The following is a 16967-nucleotide window of genomic DNA, read 5'->3' as shown; positions in this document are numbered from 1 at the left end:
CTGAGAATATATGGAAAATCCTGACTCTTTTCCAGTTTGTTTTAGATTAAAAACTCTAAAGAAACTATGAACTTTAAGCTGTAGTATACATAATGATAAATACTTTAAATTTTGAATTGATCTTAAAAAAGTAGAATTCCTACTAATTTTTGTATGTGTATAAAACAGCAGAAGTATCTTTTAATCTGGAAAGGTTGGAGGTGATAGATTGAATGTTAGCTTTTTTTAAAAATGAAATATTGAATCCTAAAGATAGGATGGTAAGTAAGATGATAAAATATATTTAAAATACAATATGTATTAGCTATATTTTTGATTTTTGAGAGACAGTCTTCTGAATTATCATCTCTGCTTCCTTGCATTGTCTGTGTCTCTTTCTTCCTTCTAGAATAGTTCTTTTCAGCTGGATGGATATGATCATGATTTATACACATTGACAGAGCAGCACTTATATTGATAAAATGTGTCACTGGCAAATCAGTTTTGTTAGAAGATCCATGATCTAAGAAATTACTGTTTCACATCCATATCTTGTGAACATAACAGGTCTATTTGATATGTGTGCAGTTTATGTGGAACAAAAGAAGTTCTAGAATCTTTCATTTTATTCTGAGTTTATTTCTTAGTTATTAAGAACTATATTCTTAGTTAATTTTATTTCTGAAAATGCATAAGATATTGTAGCTTCATACCACAGAGTTCGGATGTACTTTCACTATTCTAATCATTGCATCCTTCAAGAATGTGTCATGAATATGTTTAAGTTCTTTAATGGTCAGATTTAATTGGCATTTTTGGTTTTTGGCCACAGCTGTTGAGAAGTTACTGTTGAGTGTTCCTAGCAAGTACATTTTTATAAACATCTTTTCATTGGTCAGTATTTACATGAGCATGTAAAAATGAGGAAATATTGAAGTTCTATTACTGATGTTATAAAATAAAATTTCAGTAGTCATTACTTCAAATATACATGAATATTTACTCTTATAGATTTGCATCTCTATACACAGTAATGATGTGTTTAAAGTTGGTACAAATGTGAGGATCACCTTTGTTTAAGTGTTGAGTTAAATGATATCATAGAATTAATGCATTCCACATCCATCTTTTGCATGTATTGCATATCCATAAATCGATTATTGAAATTCAAACAGATGAAATAAATATTTATGTATTCCTGTGAGGTGCTTTTGTTTCTCATGCTGCTTTCTGTATGGTAATGGTATTAAATGTGTGAGTATAAGGAAAAAGGTAAAAAGTGATTTGTCCATGTTTTTTTTTTTTGTTTTTTTTTTTTTGTTGTTGTTCTTAAACTTGTGGGTTGTCTGTTTTTGTGTTTAGGCAAGTAGTATCTCACCTTCATGGAGGTCTTTTTACATCTCCTCTTCTTGAGGTTCCTGAGGACTTCAGTTCACATAATGCTGAATATGATTTTCACACAGTTTTGTGCATGTTGAGAGTAATTATGTTTGCATATGTTTGTGCAATTCATGGGACATTGTGGTTCCTATCCCAGCAGATAGTTTTATCATTACTAGTCTTTATAGTAAAGATGTTTCAATTAGGTACATATAATATGTTTTGGTGTGTTTTCCTTTCATTACTCAGTTTTGGTTGTTTTTTAGGTTAATTTAGTAAATATATAGACATGTTCAGAAAATAAAATATTTTTCCTGCATATCCAAGTAAATTTCTATTTCAGAAATGTTTTTTAATTACTGTAAATAATGTAGTAAAGATGTACCTAAAGAAGAGAACTTTTTGAGGATCTACTGTAGATGAATCTTAGATCTGCTGTGGACTGCATGTATGACTGCCAGTCATTAAATTTTAGGATATTTGTTTCTTTGTTTTACTTATCTTTTATTTGATATAATAGATTAGTTTTGGGTATTACATGGAATTTTATTATTTGAAGAAGAGAGCCCTTCAGGAAAAAAGTGCCTGTTATTGGTGTGTTCCAAAAGGAGACAGTATCAAGTTTTCTTTCCCAGAGTAAATAACTCATAATTTATCAATACCTTTCTTTCCCAGGCACAAGTAGATGTTTCTGAAAGTGTAAGAAACTGTTTATGGGAGAGAGGTCTTGAATTTTTTGTTGAGCTCTTTCAATGTAGATCTATAATCTTGAATATTGACATAGTTAATGGTTTTACTCTGAAGAAAGAAGGATTTCTGCTATTAGGTATGCCCCTGGATGCAAAAGAGAACTTTCCTTTTAAATTATTCTTAGTGTATCTCTTTGTATGCAGAAGCCATCAAAACTATTTGAGTTTACTCATGTACAGATTGTCTCACACATCAGGGTTGCTTAGGCTAGGTAGGAAAAGTTGGCATTGTTTTGGTTTTATGCATGTTATATTTGATTTTCTTCCTGGAAGTTGGACTCTGCTGTTGTTTTTTTTCTTAAGGCACCAATTGCCAATATCAAAACCAGTAATGTGAGTCTTATTATGCTGTCTTTACCACACCACTCACTGCCACTATTTGTGTTTTCTCTTACTGCATTTCTACCTCCAATCAGGCAACTGCTTTTTTTTTCCTTAATAATACATTTCCCTTAGAAATAAGGTTAGAAACTTACAGATTATGTGATAGTAGTTCTTTTTATGGTTAAAACTTTTGACAGGAGAGTTAGCCTTAAAAATAGTAAAGGAAACTTCCATCAGGGAGATAAAGAAAATACTAACTTTTCTTCTAGTTTCCCCTTCTCCAAAGAATTAGTACCATTTGGTTAATGGGCTTCCCTGGCTAAATAAACATCATCTATGTAGATTTCAGCACCTTGTCACTTTAACCATTTATTATCACCAAGTGTTCCTAACTGGTCTGCAGCTGCTGCATGTCACATGAAAAAAGGAAGAGGTGTTACCAAATGTGGCTTAATTAGTTCACATTTAAGATTCACACCTCATTTTGTTTAACTACAGAAGCAGCCGTACTTTATGGTATGATTCTGTCTTTTATTGAGATTCTCAGGCATAACCGGTTAGCTGTTCTGTTATTTCACGTGCATTAGTGTTTATTTTGATACCAGATTAAATGTAATTTAAACGAGGAGCAAATTTTGCATTAGCCCACACATGCCACAAGCTGGGAGATGGCAGCATGGGGTAAATATTAAGGATTTAGAGACAAGTGTGAATGATACTAGAGAAAGTCTGCAAAGATCCATTATTCATAACTGATGACAGTTCTTTTGTGTGTATTTGCAACAGTGTTTCATACAGTAGCCTAGGAAGTGAAAAATACCAGATCTCCTTGGTTTTGTTCCCAAACTGGAATGTGCTGCAGAGGAGTCAAACCCCCACAGTGCCTTGTGGAGAATGCCTGCTCACCACCAAGTGGCATAGGTGTTCATTAGAACAGGTGATCATGAGGGAGACAATGTGAGCATCCCTCGGGGGACCCCTGATATGTTAACTCTAGCAGAGAGAGAGAGAAACACAGATCTGGTTGTTCTCTGCTGAATCACTGTTTATGATGAAGGGAGCCTCATTTAATGCTGTGCATCTCCAAGGCAAAGAACGCACTTGCAGGCAAACTTTGCCCTTGCATAGGTTAAATGCTTGCTGTCTCAAAGTTGTCTGTGTTATTGTAAGGGTTGAATTCAGTCCACTCTGCTTAAACATGCCTGTATTCAATAAATTTTGTTTAAATTACAGGCCTTTTTTTTTTTTTTTTTAGTTTTTTTTTTCAAATGCAAGTTTTGTCAAATACATTTTATTTTTGACTCTGCGGTCCTCGCTAATGCCAAGAGCATTTAATTTCCTTTCCTGCCAGAGAAGTCATTTCCTTTCTGATTGTAATGAGGTAGACATGTTTTATCTTGTTGCTGCCAAAATAAAGTAATGGATTTCTTTTGTAGGTGGAACACCTAATTTGAAAACACTGTGGCTTGCCAAAGGGCCTGACGTGGAGAAGCAACGGTATAGTACATTTCTGGCATGCTTTAACCTTCAAGATGAGATGGAAGAACTCCAAGCTCTGGAAGCACCTGTTGCAGGATTCTGCTGCTTGCTGGCCTATCTTATGATGCAGGTAAGAGGGACGGTTGCTTTTTCCTCATCTGTCAGCCCAGATAAGTGTGAAGGACAGACAAATAAACTGTTTTTTGCTAGCCTGTGCTGGGCATTTCTCTTAATCCTTACTGTAGGCATAGCTGATCAAATATAATAGTACTGCATTACAGTATTTTTAATTACTCCACTTAACCTGCACCATCCTGTTCAAGAAATACCTGGGGTTTTTAGTAGCTAATCATAGCTCTCACGTGCCCATGACAAAACCCCTCGGGCAGTCTAGCCAGAGAGTATAAACTGAGGGATTTCCCCTGCTCTTTGGGTCCTGTTTGCAAATTAAAGTCGCTCCTTTTGTGTTTCCTTTGTGTCATCATTCCCTCAGGTGACTTTGCAGACTGTGCAAACAGACAATATAAATATTTAGTCAGCTCTCACTATTTTTTCATGCCCTCTTGTCAGTCTGCTAATTTTTAGGCCAGAATTGAGGCTATGGCACTTCTCATTAAATTTTGAGTAATAGGGGATCATTAGGTAACACTTATGTTATAACTCCAAATACTTGGCAGCCTGCAGACTACCTTAATTGTAATAAAAAGGGACACGAGATTAAATACAATATTGCTTCATTATTTACTTTTCTCTTAGGTATTTAATGTATTGCCTGTACTTGCCACATTTCAAAGGGTGATCTCACAAGCAGATTTTCCTCTCTGAGGATGAGCAAATGATGCATTTATCTCATCTGATATGCTCATCTTCACTTGTGCTTAAACTGAACTTTGTCTTTTGTTTTGCTTTTTTAGACTTCAGTTTCCTCAATAACAGATTTGTACTGATGTGTGATACATGAGAACAAGTTCTCCCTGACTTTTCCTTTCATTTCTCTTCACGTGTTTATTGAAACTTAGATGACATATTGAGGAAGTACATATGGGAATTCCACAAATGGTCCATATAGTTTTTTTGTTTTATTTAATTTGTATATAATAGAATACAAATTGAATTTTTTTCAAAGATAATACTTACTAAACATCATTTCATGCCTTGCAGTTTCAATATCACTGTTTCACTTATTGAGTTATTCTGTGCACCCTTTCATAGCATGATAACTAAATTATTTGAGAAGGGTTTCTTTAGTAGGATTGAGAAGTAACAGCATGGAACACCTTTCAGAAATGTGGATTTACTGAACCTTGATCATAGGATATTAATAAAACAGAAAAACAAAAATGCTTGTCAGGGAAATGGTTTTCAGAACTTATCCAATGGCCACTGTTATAAACAGAGACTAAACCAGATTTACAGTTCTTTCTTTTAACAGGAGTAACAGCAGAGAGATCATGCAAAGGGCTCAGTGTGATGGAGGGCTTTTCATGCAGTGCCAGTTTCTCAAGAACTGCCCCATTTTCCAGATTCTCTTCTGCTCTCAGAGTTTCACTGATACAATCTACGCTGGGAACCAGACTGGGGAATTGATTTGAAGTAAAATGTTTTTCATTGCTAGGTTATTTTAAACTTCGGTTATTTCTCTGATATTGTCTGTTTGTTCTCTTGGGATGTTTGAGAGGAAAACATAAGGGCAAGAGTGTCAGTAGCCATGCTTTGAGCTGGCCATATTGCTTCCATTTGTTTTATAGCTGAGAAAACAAGGCTTGTCTAGCTGTGTTCTGACTCCTGCCCTTACACTTTAGTCTTAAATTTTTATTAGAGAAGAAAGGTGAATTGTTTTCCTTCCTTAAAGCAGGCTTGAAGTCTTCCTTCAGCTCATATGAGGGAAAATAAACTTTTTTAAAATGTCATTACTTATCATTTAATTTAAGCTAAAAATGAAGGTTTTGCCAGAACCAGCATACTGATCAACCCATCTGGCTTCCTTCAGAATGTATGTGGAAACATTTAATGAAAACTTCAGAAGGATTTTTTTTAAAGAAAAAAAAAAAATTCCAATGAACAAACCTTAACTATGTAAAAAAAGTGTTGATATGACAAATGTTTTTTTCAAGGGTTCCTTTCAAATATTCTCTAAATTAAGAAGAAAAATAGTGAAAAAAATACGAACTATTAGGTCTGCCTTTAAGGCTGGCTGAGAAGTGAATGAGTTCAAATCAAACACTGAAGCCTCCAGACAAAGGGGAATTTTCTCTTTCAGTCTCTAAAAGTTTTGGATTAAATCTGACAGTGGAATTATGATAACTCACCAAGTTTGAATACTGAAGAAAATTTCTATAAAGTGTTTTGACATTCATAAGCACTTTTGGATCACCTGCTCTGTTAGGGGCATTTTCTGGCTGTTGTACTTGTAAGCAATCTTTGATTTCCTTTTCTTAGGACAAAATTGTGCAAGTATTAAGAATTGTTTTGTAGATAAATATCACTTTTTCTGTTACTTCAGTATATAAAATGTGCAGGTTTAGTAAACCTCTTCCTGTTGCCATCTATACAAAGGTAACACCTGACTTGAGTTACAGGGTAAAGTAGGGCCATTATCAGATCTTAGCAGACAAGTGGAGTTAATGAATACTAAGGAGCATTTTGAAAGCTTAAAATGTTTCTGATATCCCTCAAATTCTTGTGCATTATGCAAGATTTAACAACATCAGAGGGGAAAATATTTTAAAGTGGGACAAGCAGTGGGGTCTGATTAAAAGAAAAAAAATAAATCTGAATAGTGCTTGAATGATTTTTATCCTGTTAAAAGAAAGGCAATGTAGAGTTTTAGGCAGGCTCTTAAGTGTTCTGTATGCCCACAATGCACATTTCCACATTTTGCAAGAGAAACCTTTCCTCAAGTTCCAATTGATAAGGAATTGTAATGCTTTATGGATCTCACTTTGGTGCTCTCTGTATATCCTCAACTGCTCTAACAGATCCATGGTCTTGGTGCACTTGTATGATACATAGCATTTTATAAGAAGAAGGAAAGGATTAGAGCACGACTGGTACTGTCAGGGAATCATGCCAGCTGCTCTTAAGATGTTGTCTTTCTTCTGAGACCATCATGTGCCTCTGCAAAATCTCAAAACACTTATTCACAGCAGAAAAAGTGCCCATTCCCCCTTTACTGATGGAAGTGAACTGTTACATCAATTTAGACTTGTCATTTCCGTTTCCCCACTTGAACATTTTAGGTTTTAGTTCTGAGTTTTCCCTGCTTCCATATGTAGCCTTAAAATCTGAAAGAAATGAAATATGTTTTGATAAATCCTGAAATTTAGGTTAAAATAGGTAATTGAAATATTTTAGAATATTTTTGAAAGTTCTAACAGATAAGTGTGTAAGCATTTTTAAAATTCCTAATGGTCGTCATATCTGTGGCTCATTGAGGTGGTTTTTATCCTATGTCTTGACTATAAAGGAATTTTTTTTACTAAGCTTGATCTTGCAGAGAGAGAAAAATTTCCTGTTATTATGAAATTCCAAGGGAAGTGGAGAAGGGAATAAATGAGGGTGAGCATTTTGTTTGATGTGTGGAAATCCATGTGTATACACTATACATAAGTGTTGGGGTATGTACTTCATTCAAGCTGTGAACGAAAGTATTTTATTCCCTGTGTGTTTTCCTAGATGATGCATTCATGGTGGTCATCATTACATGAGGTCAGTGTTCCAAGTTTGATGTGCTTGAGCAAGAGGATTCAATTTTCAGAAAGCTCCTCTTCAGAGCCTTCAGATAATGTGTCATTTTTTTTCATCTGTTTTAGGTCAGTAGCCTCTCTCTGGAGGATTTAAATGCATTTCTGGCACTCGTTCTCTGCCTAAAAGGGAAGTCAGCAGCTCAACTGACAAGCCTGCAGGTATGGACTGGAATAATTGTGTAGCATGAAATACTCATGTGATAAATACATTGTGATAAATGTTTTGGGGGTAAATCATTCTACATTGTTTTTTTTACAGGTATAGGAGCTAAGGGTCAGGGTAAATATATAGCCTTTTCATGTGCTATATTTTGTGTGAATACTTATATTTGCTAATCACAGAAAAAATTAAAATGGAAGGGACATTTTGTAGTGATCGCAGTTCCAGAGTGAGCAAATTATTCTCAGATTTCTTCCTTCCTTAGTTTCCAAACTTCCATCTGGTGAAAAATTGATAACAGTGAATTCTGTCTTACAACATTGCTTCTTTTTTTTTTACTGAGGAGGATTTTGGTCTTGGACATGGGTTGTTCAAAAATCTCTAGATTAAATTAAATTTTGGTATTTCTACTTGAGGGAGAATTTAAACAGTATAAACCAAACCAGAAAAAAGTTACATAATGTGAGTCACTGTGGCGAAAACCATTTGGATTACACTGTTCTGTAACTATCAGGAAGTTCTTTTAAATATTTAATATATCCTCCATGCAAATCTGTTCTTTCCTTTCTTATCCTCTGCCTTTCCATATGTGGATTGAAGATTCCTAGATGGTTATTGCAGAAGATCCATTTAAACAGTTCTTCCTGAATATGAAATTATGCAAGAGTATTTTTAATTTTGTAGTGTGAAATTGTAATCAGAGTATTAGCAGTGTATAGCACAAAGTCCACATGTCAATTGCTATTTGAGTTGTGGGTTTACATAAAGGTAAGTGGGAAAGGGTTAGAAATGGTTAGAACCTTAACACATCTTCATTCTGTAAATCTTGCTTGTATTTCCAATAAATTCCCTGTTTCTTTGAACAGTCCATGAGAGAATTTTGAAAGTACTTTTTGTTGATCTCAAGGTAACACTCCTGTTACTATCCATTTGTATCTAGTGCACACGTACCAAAATAACAAAACCAGTGCAAGTCCAGTTCCATTATTTGATTCCTTATAACTGACGAAGTCCAGGCTCCTGTAAGTTTCTTCAAACTCATCACAAATTTGATTTGCAGCTGACTGTGTAACAAAAAGGAAGCAATGAAAGGAAGGCAATATGGAATACAGCAGAAATGTAGGATTTATTTCTGTTGGATACATTACTGCACATAGTGTTGCACTCAACATTGGGAGGATCAGAACTTCATCAGGGCTGCGTGGCAGTCATTCAGCAACAGCATAAACGAAATCAAGCCTGAGCAGGAAATGTTGAAACAACTTGTTTATAGATGCAGTTACAGGGAATGTTACATAAGTTTCTAAAGTGCTTCAAAGTTTATTCTGCTTAAATTAGAGGTCTTTGTATGATTCATTTGTGTTGTAGCTCTTTGAAAATATAAATCTTCATCCAAACACATAACATTAATAAACGTATGCTACTTATCAGCATTGTGCTGACTGAAAGTTGTTAACAAAGTTTTGTTAGTTACCCACAAACCTTATGGCAGACCAGCTGTGCACACAGAAGTGCATGAAGTGTGAAGCTGGTCTTACGCTGTGTCATGCTTCACTTTATGAAGTGGACAGAATGTTGTTGGAATTAACTTCTGCGTGCCATTGGCAAGTCCTTTCCAAAGTTATGTCACTCTGCTGCTTATATAAGCACTGCATGCACTGTCCCACAAAGCCTTCTGCTGTGCTAGCAACCAACACAAGATTCATGCAAAGTAGCTGAAATTTTTTATATCAGGCCACTTTGTAGATCAGCTTTTTGTCTTATTCTAAAATTCACGATAGTGCCTTTGGTAATAGTTTGAGCCAGAACAAATCCTTCTGAAGGAGACAGTGAGACAGGATTTTGGTCTCTTTCTCTTCTGAGGTTGTGAATACGTAAATAAGAGTTTGAAAACTTTCCCTCACTGCCTTCAAATTAACCTCTTTTCCTGTGTTTTGATGACCTGAATTTCCCTATGGAAAAAAGTTACTGTTTTCAGTTGTGTGTGTATCTGTATCTTGTCAAGCTGTATTAAGAATAGAGAATTTAATAATGTCCTGGGAATTCTCTCTTGAAAGGGCAGGAGACTAAATAGAATGTCTTATACAAATATTCTAAGAATAATGATCAATAAAGCAAGCTTTCTGAGAATTACCATTGAAGCATCTAATTTTCAAGATCCCATCTCAGAATAGCTTAAACTGTTTTACTAATTACTGTGCTTATTGAGTCATTTTACAAAATTGAGCTGTGCTCAATAGAGTTACTGAGTTATTTTAATAGTTGGTGAATAAGGTATCAATAGGTATTTAACAGCTTAAATTTCTAGATATTTGTGTTTAAAATCAAAGGATCCAAGTGCATGTAGTTGAATAATAAATTGAGTTTATAGTAAGAAGTAAGGAACAGAGTTTAGTCTGTTTACCATACTTTTTATTTTCCATTGAAAAGTTAAAAGTAATACCTAGAAACAGTTTAATCACAGAGCTTCCAAGAAAGTTATGGTAAAATTAGTCAGCATCTGCAAAATTTTATGAAGATATTTTCTCATTTGCCTTTTTGGACTTAACATTATAGTATTATTTAAATGTAGAAAAAAAATGTTTATTTATTGTAAACAGTTCTGTGAAGAACACTAATTTGATTTTTAAAAAAATAAAATTCTCTCTTTTTGTAAAGAAGTCTATTAGCAAATATGTTTTAGCAGAATACTTAACTTCCACTATGAAATATGAGAGAAAATATAAATGGAGCCTATTCTGATGGAATGAAGATAGTGTTTCAGCCTTCACTTTTAAATCTACTTTCTAATATGCTGTCCATATTTCATAGTTAATGAGATCCATAAACCCACAAGTCTATGAAACAGAAAAGTCTATGGTTTGAATAAAGTGGGTTAAAGCCATAAAAAATATAGTTTATCTCATGCTGAAAGAAAGTGGGCTGTGAACATGTAACTACATTGTACATTTAATATTACTTTCTGAGAATAACATAACGTTTATACATGAAGATTTGATTATTTTTCAAAATCGATGGTTTCAAAATACCAAAATGTGAACATGATAGAAAAGACATTTTTCTGGTTAGATTTTTTCAAGTTTTCTTGTGCTGCCCCCTTATATGGTAGATTAGCATTCTACTTTGCCTAAGCCTCCCATAGAGCTTATACATAAGGTCAGAATTAAATTTTGGACCCCAGGTTGTCTATTTCCCTTCTTTCTATTTTAATCTGGTGTGTGGTGCTGGCAAAAAGCCCAGAGAGCCATCAGTCTAACTTAGAGGCCATTGCAGTGAAAAACAGGCACAAGCAGTTGTGGTTCCAGACTTTTTTCTTGTATTGTGCTAGCCCTGGTTGTTTACAAGTGCAAAGTCAGCTTTCACCAGTAATGCATGTAAAATACTGCCCAAACAGGAAAAAAACATAATGACTTATAAACACAATTGCATTTTTTCTAAGATTTCTCTAAATATGTGTCTATATAAAAAATTTGTGTTGGAGGTGTAAAGCTGTGAATCACATATTTTCTTAAAGTTGTAACCAAACATGAGATGGAAAAAATTGGTTAAAAAGGAGCTGGAAATTGGTAATTAATTTTGGGTCCTGAAAAATTATTTTAAAAGTGAAATGTATGTCAGAAAATTGGAAATCAAAGTTTGGTTGTATGGGTGAGCATACACATCATTGCTGGAATTTAGGGCATTTGCAAACCCTTTATAGCTTTGGTTTAAAATGTCCCATTATGCCAGAATATCTGCTTAAGATTTGTACCACTTGTAAAAAGAGCAGTTTGGTTGTGTATGAGGTATAAGACAGTCAAGCACTGAAATATAGTCCTTCAATTTTTTAAGAGCTTTTTGTTATTTGAAATTGTTACTGATGTGAAATGAGCACAATCGTTTTAGATGAAATTACAAGATTCAGAAAGTCTTTGCAACTTGATTGCAAATGAACTTTCACACAATACGTATTAGGTATTACTTAGCTTTTGGAATAATAATAATAAAAAATACTCAGCAAACTATTAAGTAGCTTGAAAGCTGGAAATAGCTTTAGCAAGAATTTTAGTTGCACAGAACTTTTGAGTATTTTTCATAGAACAGTGTCATGGAAGCAAAATCACCTTAGTTTTATACCTTGTTTTACCGTGGTATTATACCAATATTACACAAAGTATTTTTCTCGGAGTATTTTCCTGAGGGATACTCTGCCACATCCATTTACAACAGCAGTAGGTTTTAGAGTCATAAGTAGTAGTGTAGGTGTCTTGGTTGGGATCCCTCAGATTTAAAGAAGGATGTTGCTCCATCTATTCTGTCATTTTTCTTCTATGCCATGCAGACAGAAAAGCGTAAATAATACCCAGATTCTGAACACCTGATAATTTCAATCTCCTGGTGTGCTGGCAAGCCAAGCTATGTTTGTCAACACCATTATGTGTGATATTTTTCAAACAGACGCCAAACAGCCTTTGTGAGCTACCTGTAGTTTTCAAAATATGATTGTTGAAAAAAATCCCTTTTTCCCCCAGGGAGTGTGTGTTTATTGTGTCAGTGTGACTGTTTCCTAATTAATATTTGCTTGAAGTCTATTTGGATTGGGTAAAACATAAAATACAAGTAAGAATATTGTAAAGATCTTAGGGATAAACCCTTCTTATATACAAAGGACCTGCTTCTGTGATGTACATTAGGATTAACTAAAATGGAATTTGAGTGCATTCCCAGATGCTTTACTGAATCAAGGTTTATATTCCCTCAAAATTTGCATCTGTCAAAAGTGTTTTAAAAACTATGGGCAAGATTGTAACTGGCAGGTGGTGGAGAACGGGGGGATTGAGGTGATTTGCTGATCTTGGCATTGCTTCCCAGCCTATTTTCCCATCTGTGGTCTTTAGGTTTCCTCAGTGTTCTGGGCTAATCTGGAGCTAAAGTGAAGCAGTATGGGATGTGATTTCAAGTTGGGGTTGGTTCAGTGTCTGTTCAAAATTAGAAATGTTCTTCTCATATACTCAAGATAGTATTAAATCAACCAGTCCACATAGAAGAGTTCCACTTAAACAGGTCAAGCATTAGTGCAAATACAATTATGTTTCAGGACCTGTAGTTACTCACTGCTTGCAGCACTTTTCAAAGACCCATCTCTAAATTTGTGGCTTTTTATAAGCATTTGTAATTTCTATAAGCATCTTTTGAAATTCTGAAGAAAGTTTTCTTAGTCCTCTGACAACTAGCTCTACCTTTTGTTGCTGCTTTTGGTTTATAAGCATATTAAAAAGAAATCTTGGGCTTAACAGCCTATTCAGCTTGCAGACAGGATTGGTGTTCTGCCCCACTCTCCCAATTTTCTTCTTGACAAAATTTGGTATTAGTATTATTAGTCTATTTCCCTGAATATTTTTTGCTGTTGATGTGAGCCCCGGTACCAGAATTCACATAGCTATGTAAATTCTGTTGTATAAAATTGGCACAAATACAAACCACAGCATAACTAGATCACAGAACTGTCAAGGTTGGAAGAGACCTCCAAGATCATCTAGTCCAACAATCAGCCCAGCACTGTTGTAATTCACCTCTAAACAGCATCCCCAAGTGCCACCTTCAGATGCTTCTTGAACACTTCCAGAGATGGCAAATTCACCATCCCCCTGGGCAACTTACTCCAGTGCCTAACCATTCTTGCAGTGAAAAAAATTTTCTATTATCTAATCTTTATCTCTCCTGGTGCAGCTTAAGGCCATTTTTCTCTTGTCCTTTCGCTCGAAGCATGGCAGAAGAGACCAACCCCCATCTCACTACAGCCTCCTTTCAGGTAGCTGTAGAGAGCTGAGTTGTGGTCATCTCTTCTACTTCATGAAAAAAATTCATTTGTTTAGATGGATTCAGTTTGCCCATGGAGAAAGTCTTGTACAAGGCTTTGAGCAAGGATGTTAAAAAGAGGATTTTTATTCCTTTGTGGAAGGTGTTCTTGCATTTTTCTGCATAATTGTGTAAGATTGCTGTGCGTATCTGTGAGTTTTCCCCTTTACTGTCCTGTAGCTCATAATTAGCAAGGTTTCAACAACATGGAAATAGCAGCAATGTTTCAGTTATAAATTGCTTTTAGACTATATATAGCTTGAAGAACTTTTCAGGATGCTTAAGGTAACAGACACTCTGGAATTTCAGATAACAGAATTGCTGTTAATTTTTAATCCATGCCAAATAATATTGCAGGAAGTGAAACATGGCTATTAGTAGTGAGGGTAATAAAGCTCTCCCAAAATATCAAGCAAACTGACAGCTTTGAAAAAGTCAGAGATAACTTATTATAGAGAGAGGAAAAATAAATATTTCTGGTATCAACTGGCATTTTCTTGCCAAGTTTGTGTTGGTCAAAGTGTACGTTTGCTTCTGAGTTCAATAGTTCTCACCTCCTCGCATATTGTATGCTGGAAGGAGTGAGCAGACCATGAGGGTTGGAGGTGGTGTTTGCAAGGCATAGGTGGGGTTGCTCCCCGCTGCCTTTGAGGGCTGACCTGTGTACCCCAGGGCAGGTGACATCCAGGGGCTGGAGCAGGGAGGGGATGGAGTTGTCGGGAAGCGGTGGCACGCGCGCACCTGCCCATCATCTGCTCGGGGCCGCCTGCACCTGCCCGCGCGCCTCTGTCACGCCTGAGCAGGAATGTGAGCTGCACATCTGTCCAGGCTTTCCCTGCAGAAGCAGATGGCTGTGCACAGCTTCAGAGAAGCCAAGTGTTTTCTGAAATGAGCCACTTAGAGGAGGATGCATTTATAGGCGTATGGTTACAGTGCTTTGGTGGATGTACTGGAAGTTTTCAAATTACTCCAGTAGAAACGTTCATCTGGATGATATCAGAAACAGCAAGGCTACCCAAGAACTGATTTGTTCCCTTTCTTTTCAAGTTTATTCTTGATTGACATGGCCACTGTCCAGGGGTTAAAAGTCAAGATAGTGTCCTGTTCCTATCTCTTGTTTCTTCGATGACTTTGGTCAAATTGTTCAGTTCTTCCTTGTATTTTAGTTCTTGCTTGTAAGTTATGCACCAGTAGTTTCAATAATATAAGTTTTTTGGCCAAAAGTGCTGTGTAAATGTGAACTTTTAATACGTTAACATTAATATTGAAGTCATACATATATTCTCCTCCCCTTCATCTTTGTTTTGGGGTTATTTCATTTGATGTTCACTAAGAAGCAACTGCGATATGGTTGAAGGAAGTTTTTATAAAGAAATGGAGCTGTGTTGAGAGAAAAGTGATAAAAGTACATTAGAATATCCCTTACCAGCATTATTTTTTAGCATCTCAAGACATCATCACTTGTTAAGACATTCTAATCCCAGTGTTACATGTGAGGAAAGAACATACAGGGACAATAAACACCAAATGTGTAAAAGTAGTTGTGTATTACCTCCAAAGAAAATTAGTAATTCATGGAGAGATTTAGTTAATCGTTTAGTAATCTCATCAGCATGTCTCGTGTCACACCAGCACTATGCACATTAACTAAAAAGGTGTATTACATTCATCTAGGCTGCTATATATTACCCTGATAGATTTAAAAGAAGGGATGTTCAGTTCCTTGCCAAGTACAAAGCTATATATGTATTGGTTTTAGCAAGGACAGATATGCATACCTAAGTGTCTTTTCCTGTTTAGCAATAGTTTTCTATATACTTTCTCTGTACTGAATACACAAACACATCTTGGCAGAAAATGTTACTATGCTAGGACTTAAGCTCTGTAAGTTCCTTAATGAGAGCATTACTTGTGAACGTAATAAAAGCAGAGCTATGCCAATACACTTTCAAAAATACATCCCTCAACTTGCTCAGTGCTTTTAACTTTCTAGCAAAATCATACAATTGTATGTTGTATTTGTACCCTGAGGCTTCAGTACAATAGAGGAATAGTTCAGGCTAGGAGCAATGGTAAGTAGTATTTTTCAAATACAGGAGGCTGAAAGCATGGTGGTGTTCTGCAGGAAGTTTATTTTGGCACAGCACCTTCTGCATTAAATAAAAAGGTATCCTTTGTTTTAAAATGGCTGCAGATCAGTTCCTGAGGCTGAAATGTTATCAGCAAAGTGCCTGCAGAGTCCAATGGTGGCTGAAGGGCTGCAATGCCAAAGTTTGGCTTATTACAGAGCATGCATTTTCTTTAAAACAGCATTCCTCTCTGTAGTCAGTAATTCTTTAAAAATGGCCAAGTTACTCTCACATAAACTCTTTCCCTGATTATTTTTAATTTGCTCTGACAAAGTGCTAATACAAGAAAATGTAGAATATTACCTGGAAATAATTTTATTTTCTTTAAAACCTAAATCTGTAGTCGGTTCTTGAATAGTTCAGAAGACCGTCGTTATGCAACAGCTGTCTGCACCAAAGAAGGATTCTCTAGTTTCTCTGTATGTATTCATCTAAACCATAACACAGGGTTAGCATTCTTGTGCCAAAAGACGGCAACTTTCAAGCTGTGTATGGCAATTTTCCATTTCAAAAGGAGTAGGTTTTCTGGAAATGAATACTCTATAGTAGCTTAGTTACAAATGAAATCCTGATATCTTGAACATACTTGACCGCAGGTTACAGTTTGTCAGTTCCCTTCACAGGTCATCTGAAATGCTGCTACATGACTCATTTGATTTGTCTTGGAGCTTGGGTTCGTCATGAAATAGAAGCAGACAAGCTCTTCTTTTCCTTTTCAACCTGTGGACTTAACACCTAGAAAATTCCTTAGCCAGAACTGTTTACTGTGGACCATATCACTTCAAAGGGTGAACCGCAGTATCAACAATCTTATTGTGCAGCTGCTTTGCAATACAAAGAAACCCAAGGAGAAAAAAAACCCAACAAAATCTATATTGCACTGGCAAACAATATTTGCTCTACTGGCATTCTCTACACGAGGTGTCTTGGTTCAATGACAGTTTTATTTGAAGAGCTTATGACATGGATAGCAATTGTGATAATGTTTCTAGAACCTGCAGTGCTTCAGATATGCTAAATTTTGCCTGATATAATTCTGCTGAAATTCATTGACCTTTCTGTTGGTTTCACTGGGAAATAAATCAGACCCCTAAGAAATATAAACTCAAACAGCTTAAGATAGGGGGTGGTCCTACATTAGGACAATTGTGTAAATCTTCAACTTCTGCTCTGAATCTAGGGA

General features: G+C 35.6%; 1 protein-coding gene across 3 annotated transcripts in view; it reads left to right on the top strand.

Moving 5' to 3' along the window:
- Positions 1 to 16967, top strand: part of FAM120B (family with sequence similarity 120 member B) — a 49085-nt gene that overhangs the window by 15300 nt on the left and 16818 nt on the right. For all 3 annotated transcript variants that reach the window (XM_058835071.1, XM_058835072.1, XM_058835070.1), the window contains 2 exons: positions 3869 to 4041; positions 7724 to 7816. In XM_058835071.1, the coding sequence (XP_058691054.1) occupies positions 3869 to 4041; positions 7724 to 7816 (266 nt within the window). The remainder of the gene's footprint in view (positions 1 to 3868; positions 4042 to 7723; positions 7817 to 16967) is intronic.

This window comes from Poecile atricapillus, chromosome 3, assembly GCF_030490865.1.
Source record: "Poecile atricapillus isolate bPoeAtr1 chromosome 3, bPoeAtr1.hap1, whole genome shotgun sequence".
NCBI classification, from domain to species: Eukaryota; Metazoa; Chordata; class Aves; order Passeriformes; family Paridae; genus Poecile; species Poecile atricapillus.
The sequence above is the reverse complement of the archived record's forward strand: the minus strand, read 5'-3'. Positions and strand labels throughout refer to the sequence as shown.